This window comes from Podarcis pityusensis, assembly GCF_964106645.2.
Source record: "Podarcis pityusensis genome assembly, chromosome: 17".
NCBI classification, from domain to species: Eukaryota; Metazoa; Chordata; class Lepidosauria; order Squamata; family Lacertidae; genus Podarcis; species Podarcis pityusensis.
The window spans coordinates 11,732,708-11,760,188 of NC_138042.1; the positions used below are offsets into that span (position 1 = coordinate 11,732,708).

The window sequence follows — 27,481 nt, forward strand, 5'->3', positions numbered from 1 at the left end:
ATATAGATATATATATAGATAGATAGATAGATATATAATGGATAAGTAATTTGCAGTGCTATCATGTCTGAGTGGTCCCCTCACCCCCTGATTTTCTTGCACTGGACCACATGAGGTTCTTGCGTGGTGATTTCCCGCCTCCCACCAGTAGGAATAACGACACGTGACACAAATATTTAGGTTAATGGGCTAAAATAGGGCACAACTTTATTGGTTACAGGTAAAGAGCGGTATTGGCTTAGGCATTGGTCCTATCCGACTATCCAGCTTCAGCCTGTTTGCTTGAAGACCGGGAAGGGTTAACACCAGTGGGGGAGCCCTGCTGATGCACATCAACTAGGGACTCCCCCGGGATCACCGCTCGGGGGGGGGCACTTTAGGCCCTGACCTCCATAGGCTTCAGACGAGGCCACACTCCCCGGAATACTTTACCGGACTACCCTTCAAAATTTGGGGGAGGTGATGGCGCTCCCCCCCCCCCCGCAACACATCTACATAACAATACCCCTACCAATGCCTAACCGCCAAAACCAAAGAAGTTGTGACGAGAGGGAGATCCCGGGCTGTGCTTGCCTTAAATGAGGCAAGCCACACCCCCTGAGCCAGCCAATTGGCTGGCCATGGGATGACGCAGCCCAAGGATTCCCCTGATCGCGCGGGGCTGGAAGCCAGCCTTCGCACGCGTGTTGGGGGCGTGAAGCGCACACCACCACCTCCTCCTGAGGTCGGAAGTGGCTTTGTCCTTCAGTTAGTATTCCAGAACAATGTAGCTGCCAGTCTGATTTTCCTTCTCTCAAAAATATGAAATATCTGAAGAAAGGTCCAACCTGATTCAGTAGTGTGGAAGAGGGTTGGCTGCAACTCTACTGTGTGGTGTGGTTGGGAGGGAATGGTCTGAATGGTGTCCATTCTTCAGCACCTTTTCCTCACTTCAGTCTGAGCAGAGCAAGCAAGTTGTTATCTGGGGAGAATGGGAATGGCAGGCAGTATTGAAAGAAGTTACTGGATTAATTGGTGTGTGTGTTTGTGTCTTTGTGTGTCAAGGAGGACTTCCCCTGTACGCGAAGACAGGCTCTGGTGGATTGAGCTGATGAGACCAATAGTGGCTTCAATAGCCAAGAAGGCAGTTTCTGCCAGAGGAGTCTATAGCTGGAAGTGTGAGGGCCTGGGCCTTGCCCCCTAGGACAGCTGGTAAAGGCTTTGTAAGGGAGGAGGCCTTGCACTCCTCACCACAGGCAACGGTGACCCTTGGGTCCTTTTCAACTCTAAGATTCTATGGTTCCAACAACAACAATGGGGAAAAAGAACCATTCATGCAATGCTGCTCAAAACGTAGATGCCCACGACAGTTGTTTACCATATAATATCAACTGTGAGTGACAAAACTTCTCCATATGTTTATTTGGGCTATGGGACGGTTGATGCTTGTTTGGCTCAGCTTTGCCAAAGGATAGAAAGAGCTACCAAATGGAATAGAAACAGCCTGTTTTCGTCTCCCTGCCGCTAAGCCCTCTCTGACATGTTAGATGTTCAGAAAGCGCAATGTCCCATAACCTTCCTTAACCAATGATCATGGGATGGGGATCTGGATTTCCAGTGACTAGCAATGGAGATTTTAGCTGCTGCTTAGAACATAAATACAAGAGGATAGCGGTCAATGGTTGGGTTGTATTGCTTTCTAGAGAAAGTAATGCCAAATCTGGATCCATTGCCAAGGGTTGACCCACAATAATAGGAATTAGATTGAACACCTGGGTCCAGAAGTCATTGAGAATGCAGATACTGCCATGAAATTATTTAGTACCCTCTGCAAAGGAAAAGGGGCTTAGCTTGGATTGTGGAGCATCAGTAATATATAATCTGTGAAAATAGTCAGTTTACGCTCATCTCCTTGAACCCTGATGTCTTCAGTACCCTTGTGAGATGTTAGGTTTCATGAGATGGAACTTTCCCTGCCTTTTTGACGATGGGTGTGGCATACCCCAGAGCCATTTGTCCTGTACGCTATTTTCGTCTATTAAACAATATTCACAAACCACTTAATCAGAAAGACCGAAACAATCTGTAATATGCATCATGATAAAAGATAAAATGGAAAACAAGTAGGCATAATAAAATGTAGCAATATAGAGATGAAGTAAAGATTTTTAGGAAAAAATGCACCCAATAAAATTACATGTATTGTTAATAATTTCTTGTAGATTTTAACAACTCCCATTGATAATAAAATGGTTGGTTTATTTTATGTTTTGAAATACCGTGGAGATAATATCTGGTGGGATTTATAATCATGTTTACATTGTTCCATGCTCAGTAGAAACATCATAAAAAGGATATTGTGGCAAACTGCTGTCATTTGGAAGAACTCAACATCCATCGTGCTTCCTTGTAAGTCTATTGTTGTTTGAGGTTCTGAAGCTTTGATTTGAATTCATTCATTCAGCCCTTCAGATGCTCTTGTCCAGGGATCAGCAATCATTTTCAGCAGGGGGTCAGTCCACTGTCCATCAGACCTTGTGGTGGGCCGGACTATATTTTTTTGGGGGGAGGGGATGAACGAATTCCTATGCCGCACATATAATCCAGAGATGCATTTTAAATAAAAGCATACATTCTGCTCCTGTAAAAAGATGCTGATTCCCAGACTGTCTAAGGGCCAGATTTAGAAGGCAATTGGGCTGGATCTGGCCCCTGGGCCTTAGTCTGCCTACCCATGCTCTTGTCTATACCACTTTAAAGGTAAATAAGAAAAATTTCAAAGCACCTGACTCTTTTTTATCTTGGCCACAAGATTCATACTCAATGGCAGAGTTACTGTTTTTCTTGCACAACGCTCCAGATCCAATATTTTCCTGAAGGAGTATGAGGTAGCTTAGCAGGACTTGTGAAGACTGCAACCTGAGACGCTGCAGAGGTGCTACAATTTGGAATAGACACTGACTGCATGACTGTTTAAAAGGCAGGTTAAGATAGGCATGCTCCTCAATAAAATATTCTAGTGGTGTTCAGAGTTATGCCTTGTGATGCTGTTAATTTTTCAATTGATGGGAATATTGTGAAGCCTTAAACTCTTCAGCTCACTTGCCTCTGTGCTCCTTCATCAGTTTGTGGGCTGTAGCCAGACATTCATTCACAGTGGAATTCCATCAATTATAAGAATACAGAATTGTAATCTATGGTGATGAGCTATGCCAAGATGTTGTTTGATTGCTAAAATTTTAGTTCGATGGAAAATACAGTTTTGTAAACAGGCTCTAATGCCTCACTAACTTGGGAGCAGACATTCCCAGGATTCGTCGAAAGGGAGATATCAGACATTCAACTCTGCAGTGTAGACGTGTTGGTAAAGTGAATGTCATAAAAGGTCTAAGGGGTGACACAATTATTTTGCTGGTTGCACAACTGTTGTGCTAGGTTCGGTCTACTGAGGCCGGTTCTACCATTGGGCAAATGGAGGTGGCCTTTTCTCAGGCAGCTGTATGGAGTGATGTTTAAGGCACATCAAATGGTTTGTTATTGCTATTGCATTTTTACGGTCACATTATGCATTTTGTGTTTCTATGTTGTAAAGTGGCCTGTGATAGTCAGCTGAAGGGCAGTACATAAATTTAATAAAGAACAAAAAATAAATAATCATTTTATGAACAAGCCTCTGCCCCAGTATTTTTGTATTAAACATCAGCTGACAAGCACTGTTGCAATCTGTAACATCTTTAAAGTTCATTTTCAGATTCTACATCAATGGGAAGAAAAAATCAAACAATAGTGACAGAATTTATCCTTGTTGGGTTTTCGAATTTCCCAGACCTGCAGGTTATGTTGTTTCTGGTGTTCTCTCTTATGTACCTGGTAACTTTGATGGGAAATATAATCATCATCACTACGATACGGCTTAACCGCAGCCTCCACATCCCCATGTACTTCTTCCTCTCCATCCTCTCATTCTCAGAAATCTGCTACTCACTGGTCATTATCCCCAATATGCTTGCAAATCTTCTAAGAGAGAAGAAGACCATTTCCTTCATTGGCTGTGTTACTCAGATGTTCCTGTTCCTGGGCTTTGGGTGTACAAATTGTATGCTTCTAGCAGTGATGGGGTATGACCGATATGTCTCCATATGCAAACCTTTACGTTATCAGATTCTGATGAATCAAAGACTCTGCACCAAACTGGTGGCTTGTTCAGCAACAACTGGATTTCTTTTTTCCACCTCAGAGACTATAATCATATTTACCTTGCCTTTCTGTGGACCAAATAAACTTAAGCACTTCTTTTGTGATTTATCACCTTTGCTTGAATTAGCCTGTGGCCGAAACTACATCGGGGAAATTGTCATTACCCTTATTTCTTTTTTGGTTGTAATTTGTTCATTCCTGTTCATCCTTCTCTCGTACATTTTAATTGCAAACACTGTCTTGAAAATTCCCACAACGGCTGGGAAGCGTAAAGCCTTTTCCACTTGTGCCTCCCATCTTATCGTGGTCATAGTGCACTTTGGTTGTGCTTCCATTATCTATTTAAGGCCCAAATCTAGTTACACGCTAGATGAGACTACTTTTATTTCTGTCTCTTACACAATGGTGACTCCCTTGTTGAACCCCTTGGTGTACAGCCTGAGAAACAAAGATGTCCAAATAGCACTTAAGAAATCGCTTGGCAAAAGCTCCTGCACCCAAAGAATGTGAAAATTAAGCGTTATCCACTTTGAAGAGGAATTATGAAACCCAACAAATGCTGTATCTGTAGTTTAATGGACAAAGAACACCTCAAATAGTATTGTAGCTTTTTCTCATCTTTTTAAAAATTCGTTTTTATATGAAATATTCACTTGGAAAAATGTGGCCTTGCTTTAGCATTTACAGACAACTTTGATTTTCTCTGTAGTAAATCACTGGAAAATAAATTGGGTTGTGGGAATTTTCTCATAAATGAACCTGTAATCATTCAGCTCTGCAACAAAGGAAACGTTTCTAAAAATTACTATTGTTTTCTCCCAAATCCTAGCCCTCATTTTCACTACCAAACATTCAGGCAGAACTATTTCAAGTTCATATAGTGCTGAGACTGAAGTGTCAAAATTGTTCTTGTTGAATGGCTGGAACCCGTATATTTCGGTTTTGGTCCATTTCTGCCTATCTTTGTGGAGGTGGCTTTTTCTGCCCTTCCTTGTCCCCAGTAATTGCTATTTTTAAAGAGGGGATCATATCTGTTGCTTTTTCAAAGGTTGGAATTTATGTAACCAAACACACTTGATTTCTGCTCTTTTGCCTTCATGTGGTTTTTTCCTGACATTTGCTTTTTGTAACGTGTTGGCAAGGACGTAACAATATATTGTATACAAAATAGAGCATTGTAATTTCTCAATATGCATTTATTTAGCATTCATATTCATATACTTTAAACCTCACACTTTAATTTCTTTCAGAACCATGCCCAAAGAAAGGCTATACCAGTGGTGGCGAACCCATTGCACCCCATGCGAGGGGGGTGGCTGTTTCAGCTTAGGAGCACTTTGCTGCCTTCAGGTAGTGCTGGGGCTCTCAGATGCAGCTTTTGGGCTGCCTCCACCTTCCCCAACCTCAGCAACTATTAGCCTGGCTGCCTTCAGGTTGCAGAGGATCTGATGCGGAGGTGGGAGCTCGTTAAACGACTCCCTTGAGGGGAGTGCAGCCACAAACCCCTCAATGGAAAGTGTGATGGAGCCTGCACCTCCCCAGCTGAGCAGCCCCGATCCAGCTCCTGTTCCCGTGCAAGCAGCAACGCTCCTTAGCAGAGCAGCCTGATCCCACTTGCATTTGCCTGCAAGCAGGAGCAGGCTGGAGGGGGTGTGGCACCAACATCCCTTGTCTGCTCGCTTGCCGCCCCGGTCCAGCCTTCCCTCACTCAGCACCGGGGCTGCAGGAGTTGGAGGGGGTAGTTGCTGTTGTGGCGGCGGTGGCGGAGGGACCCAGCGCTGGAGGGTGGCAGAGGCCTACTTGCTTGCCGCCCAGCCCGCCTTCCCTCACTCTCATAACAGAAGTGTGGCACTCAGAGTGGAAGTTATACTCAGAACAGAGCATGTTCCGCTTCCGAAAAAGGTTTGAAAACCAGAACACTCATTTCCGGGTTTGAAGTGTTCGGGTTCCAAGTAGTTTGAGTTTGAGAACTAAGCTGTTCGAAAACTGAGGCACCACTGTATGCTCCACTCTCTCTCCACACAGATGCGCCACTCTTCCCTTCTAAACTAAAACCTCAGTATTCAGGTTAAATTGCCGTGTTGGCACTTTGCGATAAATAAGTGTGTTTGGGGTTGCAGTTTGGGCACCCGGTCTCTAAAAGGTTCGCCATCACTGCCATATGGAATTGAACTTCTGCATGCAGAGCATGTGCTCCACCAAAGAGTTATGACCCAGAGCTACAGGGGTGAGGGCGGCTAGCCAGGTTTTTTTGCCCTGGGTGAGGCCTCCAGGGGAGCGCCATTAAGACTCCCAACATATTTGTATGTGTGCGTGCAAATGTTCATGGGGAGGTGGCAAACTGTGTCTTTGACCCAGGGGAAATAAAGCCTAGTTTCTCCCATGCTTAAACATAAAATAAGATTCCAGTCCTCACAGTCCCAAAGGGTTGATTTAAATGAGAACACAGGATGCTGTCTTCTACTGACTCAAACCACATTGGCTCATCTAGCTCAGTATGGTCAACACTGACTGTCACGGTCCGGTTTACGGGCGGTCAAAGGATGTCGGGACCAGGGGCAAGATGGCGGGGTGGGAGCAGGAATGGGAGTCCGGAAGCCAGGAGTCAGGAAGCCAAGGGTCTGAGGGTCAGAGAGCCGGGAGTCCAGAAGCCAAGGCTCCGAGGGCCAGGAAACCAGGAGTCAAGGAGCCAAGGGTCTGAGGATCAGGAAGCAAGGAGTCAAGAAGCCAAATGTAGCAAGGCAGGAAGCGTGTTGCTGTGGCAAAGAGCCAAAGGGAAATGCTGACCTTATATCCCTTCCCGGCTCTTGCCACCAGGTGCTGTGAGTTACCAATAGGCCTCACCTGTGCGGACGTGCCTTGCTTCTTCAGAACAAACTTAGGAAAGCCCCAGTCCTGCGAAGCCCTACCGGTCACAGGGCCTGGCTCCTGCAGGCACTCCTGACACTGACTGGCAGAAGCAGTTCTCTAGAGGGATTCTATCAGGGGGCATTCCCAGCCCCGCCTGCAGATCCTATTGGGGATTTCACATGCAAAAACACATGCTCTACAACTGAGCAATGGTCCTTTGCCAACCTGGACAGCAGTATGCAGCTGGTGGTTCTGGTTACCAGTGCAACATGCAAACATCCATACCTTGTTCATCTAGGGATTTCTCTTCTTCCTTGAAGACATTACAGCACCCCTCAGGGACAGGAAGCCCCACTCCCTTTCTGCTCCCCTGGCCCTGCATCAGAATGCTAAAGAGGTCCCACTTTACAAACTATTTTGGTCTTGGCTGGAGGGAAATTCACTCATGGCCATTTTTGAGAATTCAAAAGTTGCAGTCTACACTTACAAGGGCAAAGGACCCACTTCCCAGCAAATAACTCACCAGGTGCTCCCCCATCCTTCTGAAGGTATGAGCCACAGAATGACCCTATTCCCTGTGAATGGCTTCCTGATGGTGGACCTCCCATGGAGACATGAGGAAGTGTCATCATGACCAATAGTGTCTTTCCACTTCTGCAAGCTCAGGTCCGCGACATCGAAGAGGTTGTCCTGCAGCAAGGAGGGGTCTGCCTTGGACCACAGATCCAGGGACTTGGTTCTTATGCAGAGGAGAGGACAAGCTGAGGTGTCATAAAAGAGTCTGTGCTAAACGTCTCTAGCCTCCTAAATTGATTATGGGCCTCTCTTGGGGTTCAGCTTTTTAGCAGGGGAAGGAAGGAGATATGTATTTCCCTCGTTACACATTGCCAGTGGATGAACACTTTGAGGATTTTGTGTATTTTACTGTCTGCTTTTATGGCATCTTGGCCTTTTAAATCTTTACAAGTTGTTTTGAAACTCTCTAGTAAAAATCAATTCATAAATTCAATTAATATCAATAATTATAAATCAATGGGGCTCAAGGGAGTGCTATTATATATGAGGTTTTTAAAATCTATCTTTCAGTCCCTCTGGGGTGCTTCCATGAGCTCAACCAGCAGTGGACATGGTGGATGTGAAAAAGAGATAAAAACAAATAAATGAGAATAAGCTCTCCAAATCCAGGTGAGGGCTGCCTCCTCCTCCATTTTCCTTGCAGATGGTGCCCATCAGCCACACATTTTGAGGAGATTTTGGCACCTCTCTGTTGGAAAGCCTCTCTTACCTATGTGTCAAGTCACCACATTTTTTTAAACAGACAAAGGTTGCAGCCGGTTACATCTCTTTGCACACAGTGACACAATTTTTCATTTTGAGCGCAGAACTGATCCCAGGGTCTGCTCTCCCAAAAAGGTCCTTTGCTCCACTTTCCACACTAGACAGTAAGTAGCTAGCTAGTTACCCAGTGTTATGATGCTAAATCGACCCCTATGGTTGTAATTTCATGGGCAGTCATTTAATTTTATCCTGATTCTCATTTTTAAGCTGTATTTTAATCAATTGTTTGTGTTTTAATGTATTTGACGTTCGATGTTAGCTGCCCTGAGCCCAATCTAGGCTGGGAAGGGCGGAGTATAAATACAGTGGTGCCGCGCAAGACGAATGCCTCGCAAGACGAAAAACTCGCTAGACGAAAGGGTTTTGCGTTTTTTGAGTCGTTCCGCAAGACGAATTTCCCTATGGGCTTGCTTCGCAAGACGAAACGTCTTGTGAGTTCTTGCGAGTTTGTTTCCTTTTTCTTAAAGCCGCTAAGCCGTTAATAGCCGCTAAGCTGCTAATAGCACCCAAATATTAATATTAAACTGAAATGTTAAAAAAAGCAACGAATCTGAAAAAAGTGATCTAAAACAAAAAATGGATAAAAGCATAAGAGGAACTTAAGATTCTCAATCTCCCTGGCAAGATGCAGAACACTTTCACAGACAAATTTACCACACATAGAATAGGGTTCACAGTTGTATAGTTGCACTGGGACTACCATCATATATTTTTAGGCACCAGGCAATAAGGTTTCTTCTATAACCAGGCCTTTGGCCTTTAACTCTCTCTGCCTCCTGCCTGCTCCCCACACAGAGAGATTCAGAACAGAAGACATTACCCTCTCTCCCTCTTTCTTGCAGTGCCCTGCCTGCATTTCCAAGAAAAGGGCTGAAGGAAGAGGTGACATGTTTCTGGGTCCACAAGCGGGCACCAAGAACGAGGAGGAATTTTTATAAAAGGGGCATTATTCTCCCAAGTGAGGCTTGCCTGGTGCCTTCATTATACTACCTATAGGTACCAAGCAAAAACGTTCCTTGTCAACTGAGGCCTTGGGCTGAAGTAACATCTTATATTCTTTTAAATGTGTTTGTGGGAGAGGGGGGTGGTTTTTGTTTGTTTATGTTTTCCTTCTGTATTTTGCGTTTCTATCTTGTATTTTTATGCCCTGAGATTTTCAGATGAGAGGGAAATCAATCAATTAAATTTCAGAGGAGCCTCTGAGATCCTTCACGTGAAATGAAAACGACAGCCCCAAGGAACTGTGCAGGTCCCTCAACTTCCCATTATTGCTCCACCCCCGCTGAAAAAAAGTTATCAAATGCAGATAAATATGAGATAATTAAAATAAAACACATAATATTTGTTATGTACTGAAGTTCTCACCCTGGGCCAGCAGGGGGATACTGTAGATAGTTCAGGTCCACATATGCAAATAAGGGATCGAAAGTGACGTTCAGTGATTGGATAGTTACAGAAAATGGTTACTGTGGAGCTTTATATAAGCAGGCTGGTTGAACCCTTCAGTTCAGTTCTGTTCCAGCTTACAAATAAAGAGCTGCTTTGGAGAAATCGCTGCGTCGTCTGCTATGTCTACCCACTATTCAACACTGTTCATAGCTGAAGCAGACAGGCACTCTTTTTTTAAAAAAAATAATATTTATTAAAATTTCAGAAGAAAAAGATTACATTAATAAGAAAAATAACAATAAAGAAAGAAAAATACAAAGTACAAAAAAGAAAAAACAGTTAAAAACAATTCCATCTTTTCATCGCTTCTCTTACGTTTACTTGTTTCCCGGACCTCCTCATACCTCCCTCTTTTGTATTCCAATTCAATTTGTTAGTCCAGCAATTCCTTTCCCTCCTTTTTAATCCTGATCTTTACTCTTGATATATTATAACATTAAATTTTTACATATTAAAAACCAATTTTTCCATATTCTTTTATACCAGTACAGCTAGAAACCACTTAACTTCAATCCAACATCATTCTAACATTCATTAATTTTGCAATATTTCTGTAAATAGTCTTTAAATTTCTTCCAATCTTCTTCCACCGACTCTTCTCCCTGGTCTCGGATTCTGCCAGTCATTTCCGCCAATTCCATGTAGTCCATCAATTTCATCTGCCATTCCTCCAGTGTGGGTAAGTCTTGTGTCTTCCAATGCTTTGCAATAAGTATTCTTGCTGCCAGACTCTCACATCTTACAGAGAGCACAAAAGAGAAACTGGCTACTAAGTCACATGTCAGGGTGACTCAACAGTTAGCAGTTAGGCCTGAATAACTTTAGTAGGCCCAAATGACTATGCAGTCCCAGCACTTCCCAGCCTGCTTTGCTGCTTCTGCTCTCATGTGTCTTTGTCACATGACATGTACCTCCATACACACTGCCCACACTTGTATCCGGAGGAGGTCACTTTGATGCAGCTAACCCAGCTGTTTTATTTATTAAACAATATTCGCAAACCACTTAATCAGAAAGACCGGAACAAACTGTAATATTCATCATGATAAAATAAAAATTGAAAATCAAGTAGACATACTAAAATGTATCGATATAGATTAAGTCAACAGTTTTAGGGGGGGGAAATACACCCAATAAAATTACATGTATTTTTACATTACTTGTAGATTTTAACAACTCCCACTGATAATAAGATGGTTGATTATTTTACGTTTTGAAACACCGTGGAGATAATATCAGGTGGGATTTCTAAGTGTTTACATCGTTCCATGCTAAATAAAAACATCATAAAAAGGATATTGTGGCAAATTGCTGTCACTTGGAAGAGCTCAACATCCAACCTGCTTCCTTGTAAGTTATTATTGTTATTGCATTTTTACAGTCACGTTATGCATTTTGTGTTTTTATGTTGTAAACTGGCTTGTGATATTCACTTGAAGGGCAGTACGTAAATTTACTAAATAACAAAAAATAAAAAATAATTTTATGAACAAGCATTTCCCCCCAGTATTTTTGTATAAAACATCAGCTGATGAGCACTGTTGCAATCTGTAACGCTTTTAAAGTTTATTTTCAGATGCTGCATCAATGGGAAGAGAAAATCAAACAGTGGTGACAGAATTTATCCTTGCTGGATTTTCCAATTTCCCAGACCTGCAGATTCCGTTGTTTCTGGTGTTCTCTCTAATTTACCTGGTTACTTTGATGGCAAATATAATCATCATCACTGCGATACGGCTTGACCGCAGCCTCCACATCCCCATGTACTTCTTCCTCTCCATCCTCTCCTTCTCAGAAATCTGCTATTCACTTGTCATTATCCCCAATATGCTTGCAAATCTTCTAAGAGAAAAGAAGACCATTTCCTTCATTGGCTGTGCTACTCAAATGTGCATTTTCCTGGGCTTTGGGTGCACAAATTGTATGCTTCTAGCAGTGATGGGGTATGACCGATATGTCTCCATATGCAAACCTTTACATTATCAGATTCTGATGAATCAAAGACTCTGTACCAAGCTGGTGGCTTGTTCAGCAACAACTGGATTTCTTTTTTCCACCTCAGAGACTATAATCATATTTACTTTGCCTTTCTGTGGACCAAATAAACTTAAGCACTTCTTTTGCGATTTAGCACCTTTGCTTGAATTAGCCTGTGGCCGAAACTACATAGGAGAAATTGTCATTTTCATTATTTGTGTTTTGGTTGTATTTTGCTCATTCCTGTTCATCCTTCTCTCATACTTTTTAATTGTTAACACTGTCTTGAAAATCCCCACAACGGCTGGGAAGCGGAAAGCCTTTTCTACTTGTGCCTCCCATCTTATCGTGGTCGTAGTGCACTTTGGGTGTGCTTCCATTATCTATTTAAGGCCCAAATCCAGATACACACTAGATGAGGACACTTTTATTTCTGTCTCTTACACAATGGTGACTCCCTTGTTGAACCCCTTGGTGTACAGCCTGAGAAACAAAGATGTCCAAATAGCGCTTAAGAAATCGCTTGGCAAAAGCTCCTGCACCCAAAGAATATGAAAATCCAGGGGGAAATAGTTGTCACCTTGGAATCATGAAACACAACAAATTTTGTATAACTCTCTGGACAAAGAATATCTCTGATAGTTCTGCGGCTGTTCCTTATCTTTTTACTCATCTGGATATAGAATATTCATTTGGAAAATGGTGGGCTTGATTTAGTAGTTACAACTTTGATTATCTGTTTACTAAAATGCTGGAAAGGCGCGGGTGGCACTGTGGTCCTTTTGAGTGAATCTGAGCAACGGGGTGAGCTCTCCTTGCTCAGTCCCTGCTCCTGCCAACCTAGCAGTTCGGAAACATGTCAAAGTGCAAGTAGATAAATAGGTACCACTCCCGCAGGAAGGTAAACGGCGTTTCCGTGCGCTGCTCTGGTTCGCCAGAAGCGGCTTAGTCATGCTGGCCACATGACCCAGAAGCTGTACGCCGGCTCCCTCGGCCAATAAAGCGAGATGAGCGCCGCAACCCCAGAGTTGTCTGCGACTGGACCTAATGGTCAGGGGTGCCTTTACCTTTACCTTTTAAAATGCTGGGAAATATATTGGTTTGAAAAGGGATTGTCTCATAAAGGAAGCTCTAGAACAAAAGACATGTTTCAAAAGATTACGCTTGTTTCTTCCCAAATCTTAACCCCAGTTTCATGACTAAACATTCATGCAGAGTCATTAAGTGCTGAAACTTAACCAAGGCATCAAGATTGGTCTTTGTGTTGAAAAGTCTTCTTGATGTCAGTGAGATAAGTCACTATGCAACGTTTAGAATACATCTGAAGGCAATCCTGTTTCAGGAAGTTTTTTTAATGTTTAATGTTTTATTATGTTTTATATAATGTTTTAATGTTTTATTGTATGCTGGAAGCCGCCCAGAGTGGCTGGGGCAACCCAGCCAGATAGGCAGGGTACAAATAATAAAATCATCATCATCACCATCATCATGTACTGTATATTTGGGCTGGGGGCAGTTGGGTATGCTGGAAAAACTCAACATTTCTGCTTATCTTTGTGGAGGTGGCTTCTTCTGCTCTTGCTTCTCCCCAGTAAAGACTATTTTTAAACAGGGAATCGTGTGAAAATATATCTGTTGTTTTTCAGAAATTTGAATTGATGTGGAATGGACCTAATTTCTGCTCTTTGGCTTTCTCAAAGAACAATTCGTATGGCATACGTTCCTTTTCCTTAATTCTCCCATCTCATTAGGTTGAATTCAGTGAGGAGACCTTCGGAGCAAACAATTACAGTGGTACCTCAGGTTACATTCGCTTTAGGTTACAGACGCTTCAGGTTACAGACTCCACTAACCCAGAAATAGTACCTCGGGTTAAGAACTTTGCTTCAGGATGAGAACAGAAATCTTGTGGCTGCGGTGCAGCGGCAGTGGGAGGCCCCATTAACTAAAGTGGTACCTCAGGTTAAGAACAATTCCAGGTTAAGAACGGACCTCCAGAACGAATTAAGTTCTTAACCTGAGATACCACTGTGCAGAATTAGTTTGCCTGTTCTGACAATTGCTTTTGAAAAATTGTTGGCTGACACATATACAGCACACGCAAAACGGAGCTTTGCCATTTTTACAGCATAAATTTATCTTAGCATTAATATTTATATAATTTAAACCTGCAGAGCAACATATGGAAAAAAAAGCTTATAATTTTTATTTGCCCATTAGATTATTAGATATCGGGCCCTTCCAGATGGGGTTTTTGCAAAGATCCCCTTCTGCATTTATGTGCTTATGGCTTTGCAGCGAAGAAGTGGTGGTGCTTGAAAAATGAATGGAAAAGTATTTCTCAGTATTCCACTCAGGACCTTGACCTTGAAGGGCAAAATATTTAGGGGGAAATATTCAGTTCTGTTTGGGGGTCAGGTCTCCTGAACCAGCACAGAGTCAGTTTCTGGATCCAGCATCCGTGTCAACATGCTGCTGTCTGTATTTCTGCACTTTTATATGCATGCTGTTCTCCTTGGAGCATATACACCTGACATGCCTGTTTAAATTCTAGTTGCGTGACTTCTATTTATTTATTTTTAAATCCATCGGTTCTGCTCACTGCCTCAGAAAATTATGCCAGAGTAATGATTCACTAGCTTAATTGTTGTCACGGTTGTAGCAGAGGGTAAAATACCTGCCAGACTTTTTCAGATGCAATACAGCCCCAGAGCAGAAGGATTATTAAGCGCAAAAACCGATTGTGTTATGACCAACTGAAATTTGAATTATGGATTATTCGGAAATGTTTACCATTTCTGCCCTACTGCTATATACAAATCTGCATGCTCAGCTCATGTATTTATAGGCGGAACATGCAGGAATGTAATAGTGGTTATTATACAAGGGGGAAACAGGCCGTTAAGAGACTGTTTAATGTAACCGCTTAAGGGAGAATTGAGAGAAGAAAGCCAAACGGCACTAAACTAAAAAGCGTGGAAAGCACGTGGGTCTAAACAGGGAAGTGGCAATCATTTGCTACAGATTAATGTTTACACCTTTGGTGCTTTATTGAAACTTTGGAGCAAGGGAGGCCATGGGGGATTAGTGGAACGCATGGGTGGAATACTGGGAAATGCTTTTTCCGTCGTTTTTCAAGTATCCCCTCTTGTTCATTGCAAAGCGATAAGGACATAGATGCAGGAGGCAGAGGAACAGACCTCTCAACCTAGGTAAAGCAGAAGGTCAGTTGCTTCATCCTGAACTAGGTTCTGGGGGTTGGGGTGGTGAAGGCAAGGGGACAGGTAACACTACAGAGTGATAAAGGTAAAGGGACCCCTGACCATTAGGTCCAGTCGTGGCCGACTCTGGGGTTGCGGCGCTCACCTCGCTTTATTGGCCGAGGGAGCCGGCGTATAGCTTCTGGGTCATGTGGCCAGCATGACTAAGCCACCTCTGGCGAACCAGAGCAGCGCATGGAAACGCCGTTTATCTTCCCACCAGAATGGTACCTATTTATCTACTTGCACTTTGACGTGCTTTCAAACTGCTAGGTTGGCAGGAGCTGGGACCAAGCAACGGGAGCTCACCCCATTGCGGGGATTAGAACCGCCGACCTTCTGATCGGCAAGTCCTAGGCTCTGTGGTTTAACCCACAGCGCCACCCGCGTCCCTATACAGAGTGATACAGGAGCACTTTTCACAGGGCACCAGGACAAGACTCTCCTCAGCTTTCTTTGACTTTCTGAGGTATATGCTACTGAGATTATGAATGTACAATTTGCCTATATTTCTGTGTGTGTCCATACAGAAGATCGATCAGAGCTAAAAGAGAGGAAGTGTGAATTTCTAAGAAAGGCTACGGGATGGGGGCAAAAGTATAAGGAATAAAAGCTGTGAGATGTGGCGCCTCCAGGCAATTTCAATGTCTCTTATGCCGGCTTGAAGATGGCGCATGATGAACGTGAGGTTGCAAGGAGGCCCCTGCTTTGGACGACAGAAGACTGAGCAACAGAAGATTCACTGATGGGGAAGACGAGCCGAGTTGTGACCATCTCTGCTCTGACATGTCTGTCTCAGGTAAGGCACCTTGGATTTTGGTTTGGCCAGAAAGGAAAGCCAGCAGGGAATTAGAATTCAGATAGGGTTCTGTATTGTAAAATGTAGAAAGCATCTCTAAGTCATGCAGTGGAGAGAGATAGAAGAATGAAATATCTGGCTGGGGTGTAGAACAAAAATTAATATTTTATCTCTTGAGGAAGAGGGCAAAGATAGCTCAGTTGGTTAGAATGTGGTGCTGATAACACCAGGGTTGCAGGTTTGATCCCTGTATGTCCCGGCTCCATATTCAGATTTGATTAGATGACCCTCAGAGTCCCTTCCAATTCTATGATTTAAAAATGGAATGGATGTAGAGGAAAGAATAAAAGCCACTTTGACTTTTTCATCTCTTGAAGGTTCCTCAGGTGACACTGCAGGAGAGCTGTTCAGGCACTGACCAGTGAGTATGTTCATGGAATTAACCGCTTCTTGAAGTTGATTGAAATTTTGAGTGAAATTAAGTGAAATTTTGCCTCAGTTTTCAGGTGGAAGATTGAGGGAGGGGGAGACACAAACGCTTTGGCAATGGCCTCCATCATGGGTAGGCAAACAAAGGTCCGGGGACCGGATCCGGCCCAATCACCTTCTAAATCCAACCCGCGGACGGTCCGGGAATCAGGGTGTTTTTACATGAGTAGAATGTTTCCTTTTATTTAAAATGCAGCTCTGGGTTATTTGTGGGGCATAGGAATTTGTTTATCACCCCCCAATATAGTCCGGCCCCCCACAAGGTCTGAGGGACAGTGGACCGGCCCCCTGCTGGAAAAGTTTGCTGACCCCTGTAAGGAAAGCTTGGGTCCTCGAGAAAGTGTATTTAGTGGTGATACAAACGCCATCATTTCCTAACTGGTTTCATTGTACAGGGGCTGCAACAGCCATTTTAAAGAGTCTGACCAGAAGTTACAGACTCGCAAGAAATTTTGGGGAACTTGGCATCCAACTTCCAACATCCAAAATAAGAGGGGGACCTGGGGGCCACCTATCTGAATCCCCTTCGGTAACAAGGCCATAGCTGTCAACTTTTCCCTTTTCTTGCAAGGAATCCTATTTGGAATAAGGGAATTTCCCTTAAAAAAAGGAAAACGTTGACAGCTATGAACAAGGCAGGGAAACGGATATTGTATTGAGTCACTTTGAACTTGTTGGTGTGGGTTTCCCTGTTTTCTTGTGTCAATTTCTCCTAAAGGGCCAGTTGCTATAGCCTAGTTTAACCATTTTTCATGGAATTGTGTTCAGATGTTTCCCAGTTTTTGGAAAATTTGAGTCACTCTGCCACTAAGAGTTTTGTCATTGTGGATTTGTAATATCTGGGAATTGCCATTCTTCCCCAGAAAATGGAGATGTATGCCAGTGCTGGCTCTGGGGTGATATTGGGCTTGGTTACTTGCCCAGTTTGCAAATATTTTAAGCCAGAATCCCTGCACTTTCTCACAATCTCACCATAGGTGTGGGATTATCGGGGGGGGGGGGTGTCACACCCTCTCCAGCAAAGTGAGCTTTCCAGAATTAGTCTTAATGTGAGTCCTAGACCACATGCTTCAAACGTGAATCCATGCTTGATGCACAGAGTCACAACTTTTGAAGGCCACTAGACTTCTTTGCCTCTTAGGGCCAGGTTTAGAGAGATCCTTAAATAATGTCAGTGAGCGCTGTGGAAATTGTGTGTGCAGAAGAGGAGTTCTTGGAACCAGCTGAACGTAGTCTTGAAAGGAACAGTCTCACTTTAAAAGCTTATATTGCCCGCCTTCTTTCAAACAAGCATCTCATTGTCAGCCCTCTGTTATCACCCAGTAAATTTACTGTGTTTCTCTGCACTTGGGATGTTCAAAGAAAAGAAGTATTAGACATGGCTGAGGCTTAAGATGTTTGAAGTAACTGTGCAGATTACAAAACCAAATCATTTATTGATTTAATCTAATATATTCGTATCCTGCCTTTCTCCCAAGGTGGTCTTCAGCTAAATACAGGTGAAACTCAGAAAATTAGAATAATGTGGAAAAGTTCATTTATTTCAGTAATTCAACTTAAAAGGTGAAGCTAATATATGAGATAGACTCATGACATGCAAAGCGAGATATGTCAAGCCTTTATTTGTTATAAATGTGATGATCATGGCGTACAGCTGATGAAAACCCCAAATTAGCAATCTCAGTAAATTAGAATATTCAATGAAATCAGCAAAACAAGGACTGCAAATAGAGCAATATTGGACCTCTGAGAAGTAGAAGCATGCATATGTACTCAGTACTTGGTTTGGGGCCCTTTTGCATCAATTACTGCCTCAATTAGTGCCATGAAACAGATGAATGTTAAGCATTGATCAAACAGTCTTGTCTCCTCTGATCACTTTAAATGCACATATGCTACTTAACAAATCTCAAGTAACCAAGCAAAGGGAAATAGGGGCGTTCATGGATGTGCAAACCTGGCTTTTATTTCTATGATATTAACATTTTCTTGAATCACCATTTCTCCCCAAAGCTGCTCAAGCCAAAACTGGGTCCATCTCTGGTACATCTGGTAAGTTTCTTTTTGGAAAAAAGATGTCGTAACTGTGTCAGTTGTGTGATGTTTGTGATGATGAATGATGCCACCAGGTGCACACTGTCCTGGAATGTGCATTGTGACAGCCTGGGGTTTCTGTGCAGTGCTGAGTTCTGTTTCCACTGAAGGCTAATTTTCACTGAAGACCCAAACCTGTGCTAGGGCTGGGCCACATCAATCGGCAGGTTGGGGCTTGTATCCAACTGATTTCTGCTCAGAGTAGAGCCACTGAAATTAATGGGCCTAAATGACCATTAATTTCAAAAAGATCCACTTTGAATAGGGCTAGAACACCTCTGTTTAAAATATTAACATACCCAGCATAGAAAACTACCATTACAGAGAGATGACTAGCCATAATATTATCATTGTACTAGTTTTCTACATAGATGGATTGTTAATGCAGAGGACGTGTGATTCCTGTTAAGCCTGCAGATTAAAATGCTATGGTGCACATTCAGGTCTACTACCTCAGCCAGCAGCCCTAATATTATATCCCCCTGGATTCAGGGACTAGATGAGGAGGAAGTGTCCCCTTGCATCCAGTGTCCTTCCAAAATGATACAGTCGTACCTTGGTTCTTGAATTTAATCCGTTCCAGGAGTCCGTTTGACCCCCAAAATGGTTCAAAAACCAAGGTGCAGATTCTGATTGGCTGCAGGAGCTTCCTGCAGCCAATCGGAAGCTGCAGAAGCATCATCAGATGTTTGGCTTCCAAAAAACGTTCACAAACCGGAACACTCACTTCTGGGTTTGTGACATTCGGGAGTTGAGTTGTTCAACAACTAAGGCATTTGACTACCAAAATACCACTGTACTGGTAAATTAGAAATTCTTCATTGTTTGATGTCCTGCTTCTAAATTTTGCAAGACCAACATGCACATGTGGTTTACAGTAGGTTCCAACAGTAGTTCGTATATTTTTTCTTCTCAGTTACCAGATCTGCACGTGTGCATTGATAAAACACCACACAGAAACAAAGTTCAAGAGTGCCTTGGGGTGGTGTTTTGTCATTCTAGATGTGGGGCAGGGGGAGTGGGGCAGGGAAGGCAAATCTAGTCGTACCTTGGATCTCAAACGCCCTGGCTTCCAAACAAATCGGCTCCCAAATGATCAAAACCCAGAAGTGAGTGTTCCAGTTTTCAAACGTTCTTTAGGAAGCCGATCATTTGATGGGGCTTCTGCAGCTTCTGATTGGCTGCAGGGGCTTCCTGCAGCCAATCAGAAGTTGTGCTTTGGTTTCCAAATGTTTTGGAAGTTGAACGGACTTCTGGAACGGATTCTGTTTGACTTCCAAGGTACAACTGTAAACTGAAGGAACAAATTGAATTACTCTGCTTCTGGAACAAACGGCAGACATAGGAACCAACTCCTATGTACTCCAAAGTATTTGAGGGGGCCGAGCCCCTCAAAAGTTGATGGGCATTGCCATTCAAATGGTGAGTGTGCACCATCACAGCGAGAGAGACGCCAAAATGCCCAGCAGGCCAGGAATTTATCCTTGCTCTGGGCATGGGGCCAAGCCTCGCTATTGTCTAGCTGTTCCCGCGCCCAGGAGAACGCCCTCTAATTCTTTCTGCCATTGGCCAATTTGGTGGCAGGAGGACGATAGGACGATTCACAGAGGAGGCCCGGGGGGCCGCCGACAAAGCTGCCAACCCGAGAAGGGGCAAACAGACTTATTTTGGAACAAAAGGATGGCATGCTGGGAAATCTGCTCATCACTTGATTCATGATGTTTGGGTTCCTACACATGGGCTTAACCGGGGGGGGGGGGGACAGGGAGCAGCTTCCCCCCTAAATCAAGTAAATCAATGAAAATACTTAACTAACTGAGGTTCTGCCCCCCCCAACATGAAACCTGACCCCCCAACATAAAGCCTGGCTATGCTAAGGTTACCAGATTTTTTTCAAAGAATCCGGGGACACTTTTTCTAAAAAAAAAAAAAAAAAGAGGGGGAAAAGATATTTTTAAAAAGTTATTTTAAAAAATTAAGAAGTAATATCTTCTCTTCTGTGGTCTCCTCTGTCATGTGGTCTTCCTCTGGGCCCCGGCCTGCTGTCTTAGAGCGCTAGCCACCGTGGAGTAGGCTCGGGTCAGTCCTGGGCTCAGCCACGTGTCCTTGCCCTCCCGGTGCTCTCCTACCTCTTCTCCTGAGTGGCGGCAGCGGTGTGGCAAGGTCGGGGCTCCCCTCTTTTTTCTCCATCCTTTTTCTCTCTCTGCCTTCTCCTTTCCTCCTTCTCCCTGCGTCGGCTCCGGGGTTTTCCTGGCCCCAGAGCACTGCTGGGCAGTTGGCCGTGTGCTCTTGCACCTGGCTCGATTTGGGTTGTGTGTGTGTGTGTCAGCAGTTCCCCCAGTTGACGCGCCGGGCGTCCCCGCTTCCCCCTCAGCAGTGGTGGCGGCACTGGCAGTCTCAGCAACCCGGAGCCAGCCTGGTAGCGCAGTTGTCTCTGGCTGGCTTCAGGAGCTGTTCGCTGCCGTGGCGCCCGCCATTTTGTGTCGCTGGAAGTCCCCGTATGATGTGCCTTGTGCCGTTGAACCAATCATGCAACATTCATCCCCTACGAATAAATCTACAACACTTAAAATATAAATCCGGGGACATTAAATGAAATCTGGGGACATTCCGGGGACGGATTTTGTCCAGGGACAGATTTGTCAATCCGGGGACTGTCCCCGGGAAACGGGGACGTCTGGTAACCATAGGCCATGCCCATGTTCCTACTTAGTATGAGCAATAAACAGCAGTGGTTCTGACTCTCCCCTTCTTTCCCCCCACTTCTGGGCTTGTGGTTGTGATGGTTGGGCTCCTCCTCCTCTGCGGCCTCGTCTCTGTCTGTGTGAGGTACTGCTGCCTTCACTGCCACCCAGCCGGGGAAGACGACAACTCCCAGCCCTATGAAGTCACAGTCATCGCATTTGATCATGACAGCACTCTTCAAAGCACCATCACTTGTGAGTTGAGCAACCATACTAGTCCCATGATAGCTGCTTAAAATCTATAAAAGGTTCCTACTAGAGAAAAATGGCAGATCGAGTTAAAGGACTACAGTGGTACCTCGGGTTACAGACACTTCACGTTACAGACACTTCAGGTTACAGACTCCGCTAAGCCAGAAATAGTACCTCAGGTTAAGAACTTTGCTTCAGGATGAGAACTGAAATCGTGCTCCAGTGGCAGCGGAAGGCCCCATTGGCTAAAGTGGTACCTCAGGTTAAGAACAGTTTCAGATTAAGACCAGACCTCCACAACAAATTAAGTTCTTAACCCGAGGTACCACTGTATGCTGAAATGGCTAAAATGACCGGAAAGGTCAGAAATCAGGAAGACCGAAATTTTAATAAGGAATGGGGAGAATTTACAACTTATGTTAAAGACCATTGTAAACAGTTAAAATTGTTAGTAGAATTGGAATATCACTTGTTGTTGAAGGTTGATTCTGGACATAATGGAAGAGGTAAAAGGTTTGGAGTACAGTGGTTGGGGAGGTGGGGGGGAATGGGGGGAAATAATGAAGATGATGTGTTTTGATAATTTGTTATGTTGAAATTGTCAATAAAAATAAGAAACAACCCTCAGCTGCCAGGACTCCTTGCCCGTTGTGGGGGCACCTGATTGCAACCCCTCAAAAATGAGCCATGGCCCCCCTGCCCCCTCCCACTACGTCTCTTCTATGTTATCTTGGACAATAAATTCTGTGTGCACTCTGTGTGCATTCTGCAGTGTGTATTCCTTTGGCGGAAACCCCCTCGACCATCGATCAATCACAGCATTAGGGTCATTCTTATCCTCGCTCATTCCTGATATTTAAGGTCCTGGAAGTACCGTATTTTTCGGACCATAGGACGCACTTTTTCCCCTCCAAAAATGAAGGGGAAATGTGTGTGCGTCCTATGGAGCGAATGCAGACTCCTCGGCTTCAGCGATAGCAATGCGAAGCCTCCGAAGCCTGCGCTCCGGAGGCTTCGCGTTGCTTCCGCTGAAGCCAGGAGAGTCTGCTCTTTGAGGCTGGCGGTGGGGGAAAGCAGCGCTTCCCCCATCGCCAGCCCCAGAGGATGGGGGGCAGCGAGAAGGCGCGCGACGCCTTGCCGCTACCCTCCAACCCGGCTTCGAGGCTGGCGGTGGGGAAAGCAGCGCTTCCCCCATCGCCAGCCCCAGAGGATGGGGGGCAGCGGGAAGGCGCGCGACGCCTTGCCGCTACCCTCCAACCCGGCTTCGAGGCTGGCGGTGGGGAAAGCAGCGCTTCCCCCATCGCCAGCCCCAGAGGATGGGGGGCAGCGGGAAGGCGCGCGACGCCTTGCCGCTACCCTCCAACCCGGCTTCGAGGCTGGCGGTGGGGAAAGCAGCGCTTCCCCCATCGCCAGCCCCAGAGGATGGGGGGCAGCGGGAAGGCGCGCGACGCCTTGCCGCTACCCTCCAACCCGGCTTCGAGGCTGGCGGTGGGGAAAGCAGCGCTTCCCCCATCGCCAGCCCCAGAGGATGGGGGGCAGCGGGAAGGCGCGCGACGCCTTGCCGCTACCCTCCAACCCGGCTTCGAGGCTGGCGGTGGGGAAAGCAGCGCTTCCCCCATCGCCAGCCCCAGAGGATGGGGGGCAGCGGGAAGGCGCGCGACGCCTTGCCGCTACCCTCCAACCCGGCTTCGAGGCTGGCGGTGGGGAAAGCAGCGCTTCCCCCATCGCCAGCCCCAGAGGATGGGGGGCAGCGGGAAGGCGCGCGACGCCTTGCCGCTACCCTCCAACCCGGCTTCGAGGCTGGCGGTGGGGAAAGCAGCGCTTCCCCCATCGCCAGCCCCAGAGGATGGGGGGCAGCGGGAAGGCGCGCGACGCCCTCCTGCTACTCTCCAACCCTCCTTTGGGCTTTTGCGGGAGATGGGGGAATTCCCCCACCTCCCGCAAAAGCAGGCAAAAGCCGCGCGCTCTTTAAAGGGGCTCCGCGGCTTTTCTAGGAGGTGGGGGAATTCCCCCACCTCCTAGAAAAGCCCGCAGGAGCCGCACACCCTTTAAAGAGCAAGCGGCTCTTGGGGGCTTTTCCCCAAGGAGGGAGAAGGGACTGACTGGCCGAGTCAGTCCCTTCTCCCTCCTTTGGGCTTTTGCGGGAGATGGGGGAATTCCCCCACCTCGCGCAAAAGCAGGCAAAAGCCGCGCGCTCTTTAAAGGGGCTCCGCGGCTTTTCTAGGAGGTGGGGGAATTCCCCCACCTCCTAGAAAAGCCCGCAGGAGCCGCACACCCTTTAAAGAGCAAGCGGCTCTTGGGGGCTTTTCCCCAAGGAGGGAGAAGGGACTGACTGGCCGAGTCAGTCCCTTCTCCCTCCTTTGGGCTTTTGCGGGAGATGGGGGAATTCCCCCACCTCGCGCAAAAGCAGGCAAAAGCCGCGCGCTCTTTAAAGGGGCTCCGCGGCTTTTCTAGGAGGTGGGGGAATTCCCCCACCTCCTAGAAAAGCCCGCAGGAGCCGCACACCCTTTAAAGAGCAAGCGGCTCTTGAGGGCTTTTCCCCAAGGAGGGAGAAGGGACTGACTGGCCGAGTCAGTCCCTTCTCCCTCCTTTGGGCTTTTGCGGGAGATGGGGGAATTCCCCCACCTCCCGCAAAAGCCCGCAAAAGCCTCGTGCTCTTTAAAGGGGCTCCGCGGCTTCTGCTGGCTTTTCTACGAGGGGGGGAATTCCCCCACCTCCTAGAAAAGCCTGCAGGAGCCGCACACCCTTTAAAGAGCGCGCCGCTCTTGGGGGCTTTTCCCCGAGGAGGGAGAAGGGACTGACTGGCCGTTTCAGTCCCTTCTCCCTCCTGGTCGAAAACCCGCAGGAGTCGCGCGGGGCTCCTGTGGGCTTTTGCGGGAGGTGGGGGAATTCCGCCACCTCCCGCAAAAGCAGGGAGAAGGTCTTGGAGTAGCGGACAGGCTGCGTGCAGCCTGTCCGCTGCTCCCAGAGCTGCGGGGGGGGAAATAATATTTTTTTCCCTTGATTTCCCCCCCTGAAAACTAGGTGCGTCCTATGGGCCGGTGCGTCCTATAGTCCGAAAAATACGGTAACCTGAAGAGTTGTGTGTTCTTCTCGTTTTCAGCCTTCCATTCGGTGTTTGGTCCAGCTGCTAGAAGAATGCTTGCAGTAGCTCATTCCCACAGCGTTCTCCCAGCCATACATTACCCTGCTGGGATGGAGACACCCCCCATTTACGAGGAGGCTGTGCACATGAGTAGATTCAGAGTGGCTAGAAGTGGAGAACCAGCCCCAGAGTCACAGCCGGAGGAGAAACAGTCAGTGGATGCCGAGAAAGGAGAACAAACAGATCAACCATCAAGCCAAGGCTCCTGAACCAGATCATCATCAAGTACTGCCAAGACTATTTCAAATTATGTTCCTTTGGTAGCTGTAGTGTTTTCTAATGCTACAATTCTCAAATTCCCCAGAGAGGCTTGGGAAACCCAGCCAGATGGGCAGGGTATAAATTTATTATTATTATTATTATTATTATTATTATTATTATTATTGACACGATGCATTAAATAAATTGCATACAACCTGTAGCAATGTGGCAATACATTGTATGCAAGAGCAGAGATTTTACACGCGTTTCCAAAGTTTGTATTTCTCTTGGACTCTTAAATCGATCACTAGCGCTGTAAAATATAACCTGGAAGCACAACACAAATGTTTGCAGTGAATTTCAGTTCATGATCTATGTTTAATCACTGACCATCCGTTGCTGCCTTGAGTTTTTGTGTGGTGTTTTCTTAATGATGTCCATAATAGGTTGCCTGCCTTTGAGTCCTTAATCCTTAAACTATCACTAGTTATCATTACATGATTAATGAGAATGGTGATTAATTGAAGGAGGCCATTAAAGTATTTGAGTGGGGGAAATACTGTTTTGTTTTGTTTTTTTAAAAAAGATGTGAGTTAAGATGTGGTGTGCGATTAATTCTTTGGGTCTCTTTTTCCATGCCTGAGGACCTGGGTGAAGCGTGATGGCTGAATTGCAAACTGTTAACGCTGCAGGAAGTAAACAAACCTGGGGTCTTTCCATTCCTTGATTCAGCCATCAAATTCAGTGCCAGGTGGCCTGATGGCAGATTAGAAAAGGGAGCTGAATAGTCACATACATCTGAGCCAGTGGTACTGGAAGCTGTTCTTTCTTGCAGCTAGGTTACATTTATTCCAACAAAAGCTTGTTGTTGTTTTTTCTGGCATGTACCTCCCTCCCTTTCCTCTGTCACAAACATGTTTCATCTACAGATTTGTGCTGGCATTGTAGTGAAGCCAGGACAGCACTCAAAACTTATGATCTAGCCTTGTCCTGTAGTACCATATTTTTTGCTCTATAAGACTCACTTTTTCCCTCCTAAAAAGTAAGGGGAAATGTGTGTGCGTCTTATGGAGCAAATGCAGGCTGAGCAGCTATCCCAGAAGCCAGAACAGCAAGAGGGATTGCTGCTTTCACTGCGCAGCAATCCCTCTTGCTGTTCTGGCTTCTCAGATTCAGAATATTTTTTTTCTTGTTTTCCTCCTCCAAAAACTAGGTGCATCTTGTGGTCTGGTGCATCTTATAGAGCAAAAAATACGGTAATTCAAATGTTGATGCTGTGCACCATTACTTCCTGGTGTCCTCTGCCTTGATGGAGGGCAATGAGATTGGTCCCTGCAAATCCTATTAGCTAAGCAGCTACAATCAAATACTGGAAGGATCGGACAGTCCCCCTGATTGCATTATATTTGGGAGACCTTTTTTCTTTTGCAGCAAAAGAAAAGGCCACCTTTAGCTGGAAGCACAAAGAACATAAAACACCCTGAGACCTGGGACTCCTATTTAGAGTTCCGCATGATCTATATGCCAAATGGGTTCTGCTGGAGTCTATCTTTTTTTCCATCTGACCTTTTCTCTCCCTTCCCACCTCCCCCCCCCCCCCCATATTGCTCTTGGGTGGAATCTACACACATATAAAAACCGTTCTGAAAGTATTATTATTATTATTTTTTAAAAAAGCATTTTGAAAAATACATTGAATTTTCCATGAGGCTCACCATTGCCATCTAGTGTCACATTGTATATTGCACTTAAAACACACAACACAATTAAAATGTTTTATTTGCAGCTGAAGAGCTGAGTCCTTGTTTATGAATATATCAATCTGACTTTGTATAGCACTAACCCATCCAAGAAAACAGACTTGCTTTGCTGGTATCTTTCCTACTGTTTTTTTTTTTGTTTTGTTTTGTTTCTTGTTTGTACTGCTATAAAATACTTTAAATCAATAAACTATTGTAGAAGCTATTAATAAATAACATAAATATGATGCCAGTATCTGTGCCATTTGCTAATTTAATGAGTTTAAGCTAAATCAACTGGTTATGGAATTATTTGTCCAATTTTTGAACTGGAAACAGATTTTATTCGCCAGCACTAATTTTGTTTTGTGTGTGCTGTTATTATAATTGGTCGATCTACACTTCATTGCACTTATTAGTTGTGCCAAAACAAATTCTGGAAAATTCAGCTTGTGTTACCTGGAGTGTTGGAAATGCCATTTAAATCAGTCAAAGCTGTTTAACTTGCTTTGTGGCTGGTGCGTGCCTGGCAATCATTCAGACATAGATAAACCTACAAGACCTTACACAGATTGTGCTGTACAAATGTTTGGAAGTTGACAATTGCCAAGAAGACATTCACAACACCAGGGCCTCCTAAGGGAAGGAGAAACCAGACACTTGATTTGCAACTACATTACACGTGATTTGGATGTCATGACGGAAAGATCAAATGCTCAATCTTCTGGTAGCGCCACTATTTCCTCAGACTACGGCTCCCATTCTTCGTCATTGGTCAGTCAGTCAGCTTTATTGCACATAGCCAAAGGCTGCCGCAATGTACGCAGAATCATTCAACAATTAAAAGAAAATATTCTGGATTGATAGAAAAAAACTTAAAACATTTATATTATCAAGGCATTGCCTACTCTAAACAGAGCTATAAAAGTACCTTAATATACAACTTAAGACATTAAACAATAAAATTTATAAGCTAAAATTATCACATGGCCACTAATATATTAAAATATAATGTTAATTAATACAAT

The 27,481-nt window shown here is 44.9% G+C and overlaps 3 protein-coding genes across 4 annotated transcripts; all 3 read left to right on the forward strand.

Annotated features, from left to right (window-relative positions):
* Positions 1-3,741: 3,741 nt before the first annotated feature.
* Positions 3,742-6,394, forward strand: LOC308466754 (olfactory receptor 10T2-like; the record flags this gene model as incomplete). The annotated part of the gene is made up of 1 exon (XM_080987924.1): positions 3,742-6,394. One exon carries the CDS (start codon positions 3,742-3,744, stop codon positions 4,684-4,686), a length of 945 nt encoding a protein of 314 aa, XP_080844050.1. The 3' UTR covers positions 4,687-6,394.
* A 2,764-nt stretch (positions 6,395-9,158) lies between these two features.
* LOC308466750 (olfactory receptor 10T2-like) lies at positions 9,159-13,129 on the forward strand. 2 transcript variants are annotated; one of them, XM_080987919.1, is made up of 3 exons: positions 9,159-9,976; positions 10,542-11,163; positions 11,390-13,129. In XM_080987919.1, the coding sequence occupies exons 2-3, from the start codon at positions 11,082-11,084 to the stop codon at positions 12,343-12,345; spliced, it is 1,038 nt and encodes a 345-aa protein (XP_080844045.1). In that variant the 5' UTR covers positions 9,159-9,976; positions 10,542-11,081; the 3' UTR covers positions 12,346-13,129. The 2 variants fall into 2 exon arrangements, with proteins under 2 accessions (XP_080844045.1, XP_080844046.1); XM_080987920.1 differs by lacking the exon at positions 10,542-11,163 and having other exon boundaries at positions 9,159-9,405; positions 11,379-13,129.
* A 1,273-nt stretch (positions 13,130-14,402) lies between these two features.
* Positions 14,403-25,706, forward strand: TMEM52B (transmembrane protein 52B). The gene is made up of 6 exons (XM_080987997.1): positions 14,403-15,096; positions 15,461-15,849; positions 16,227-16,270; positions 18,340-18,390; positions 21,202-21,371; positions 24,472-25,706. Exons 2-6 carry the CDS (start codon positions 15,796-15,798, stop codon positions 24,720-24,722), a joined length of 570 nt encoding a protein of 189 aa, XP_080844123.1. The 5' UTR covers positions 14,403-15,096; positions 15,461-15,795; the 3' UTR covers positions 24,723-25,706.
* The last annotated feature ends 1,775 nt before the right edge of the window (positions 25,707-27,481 follow it).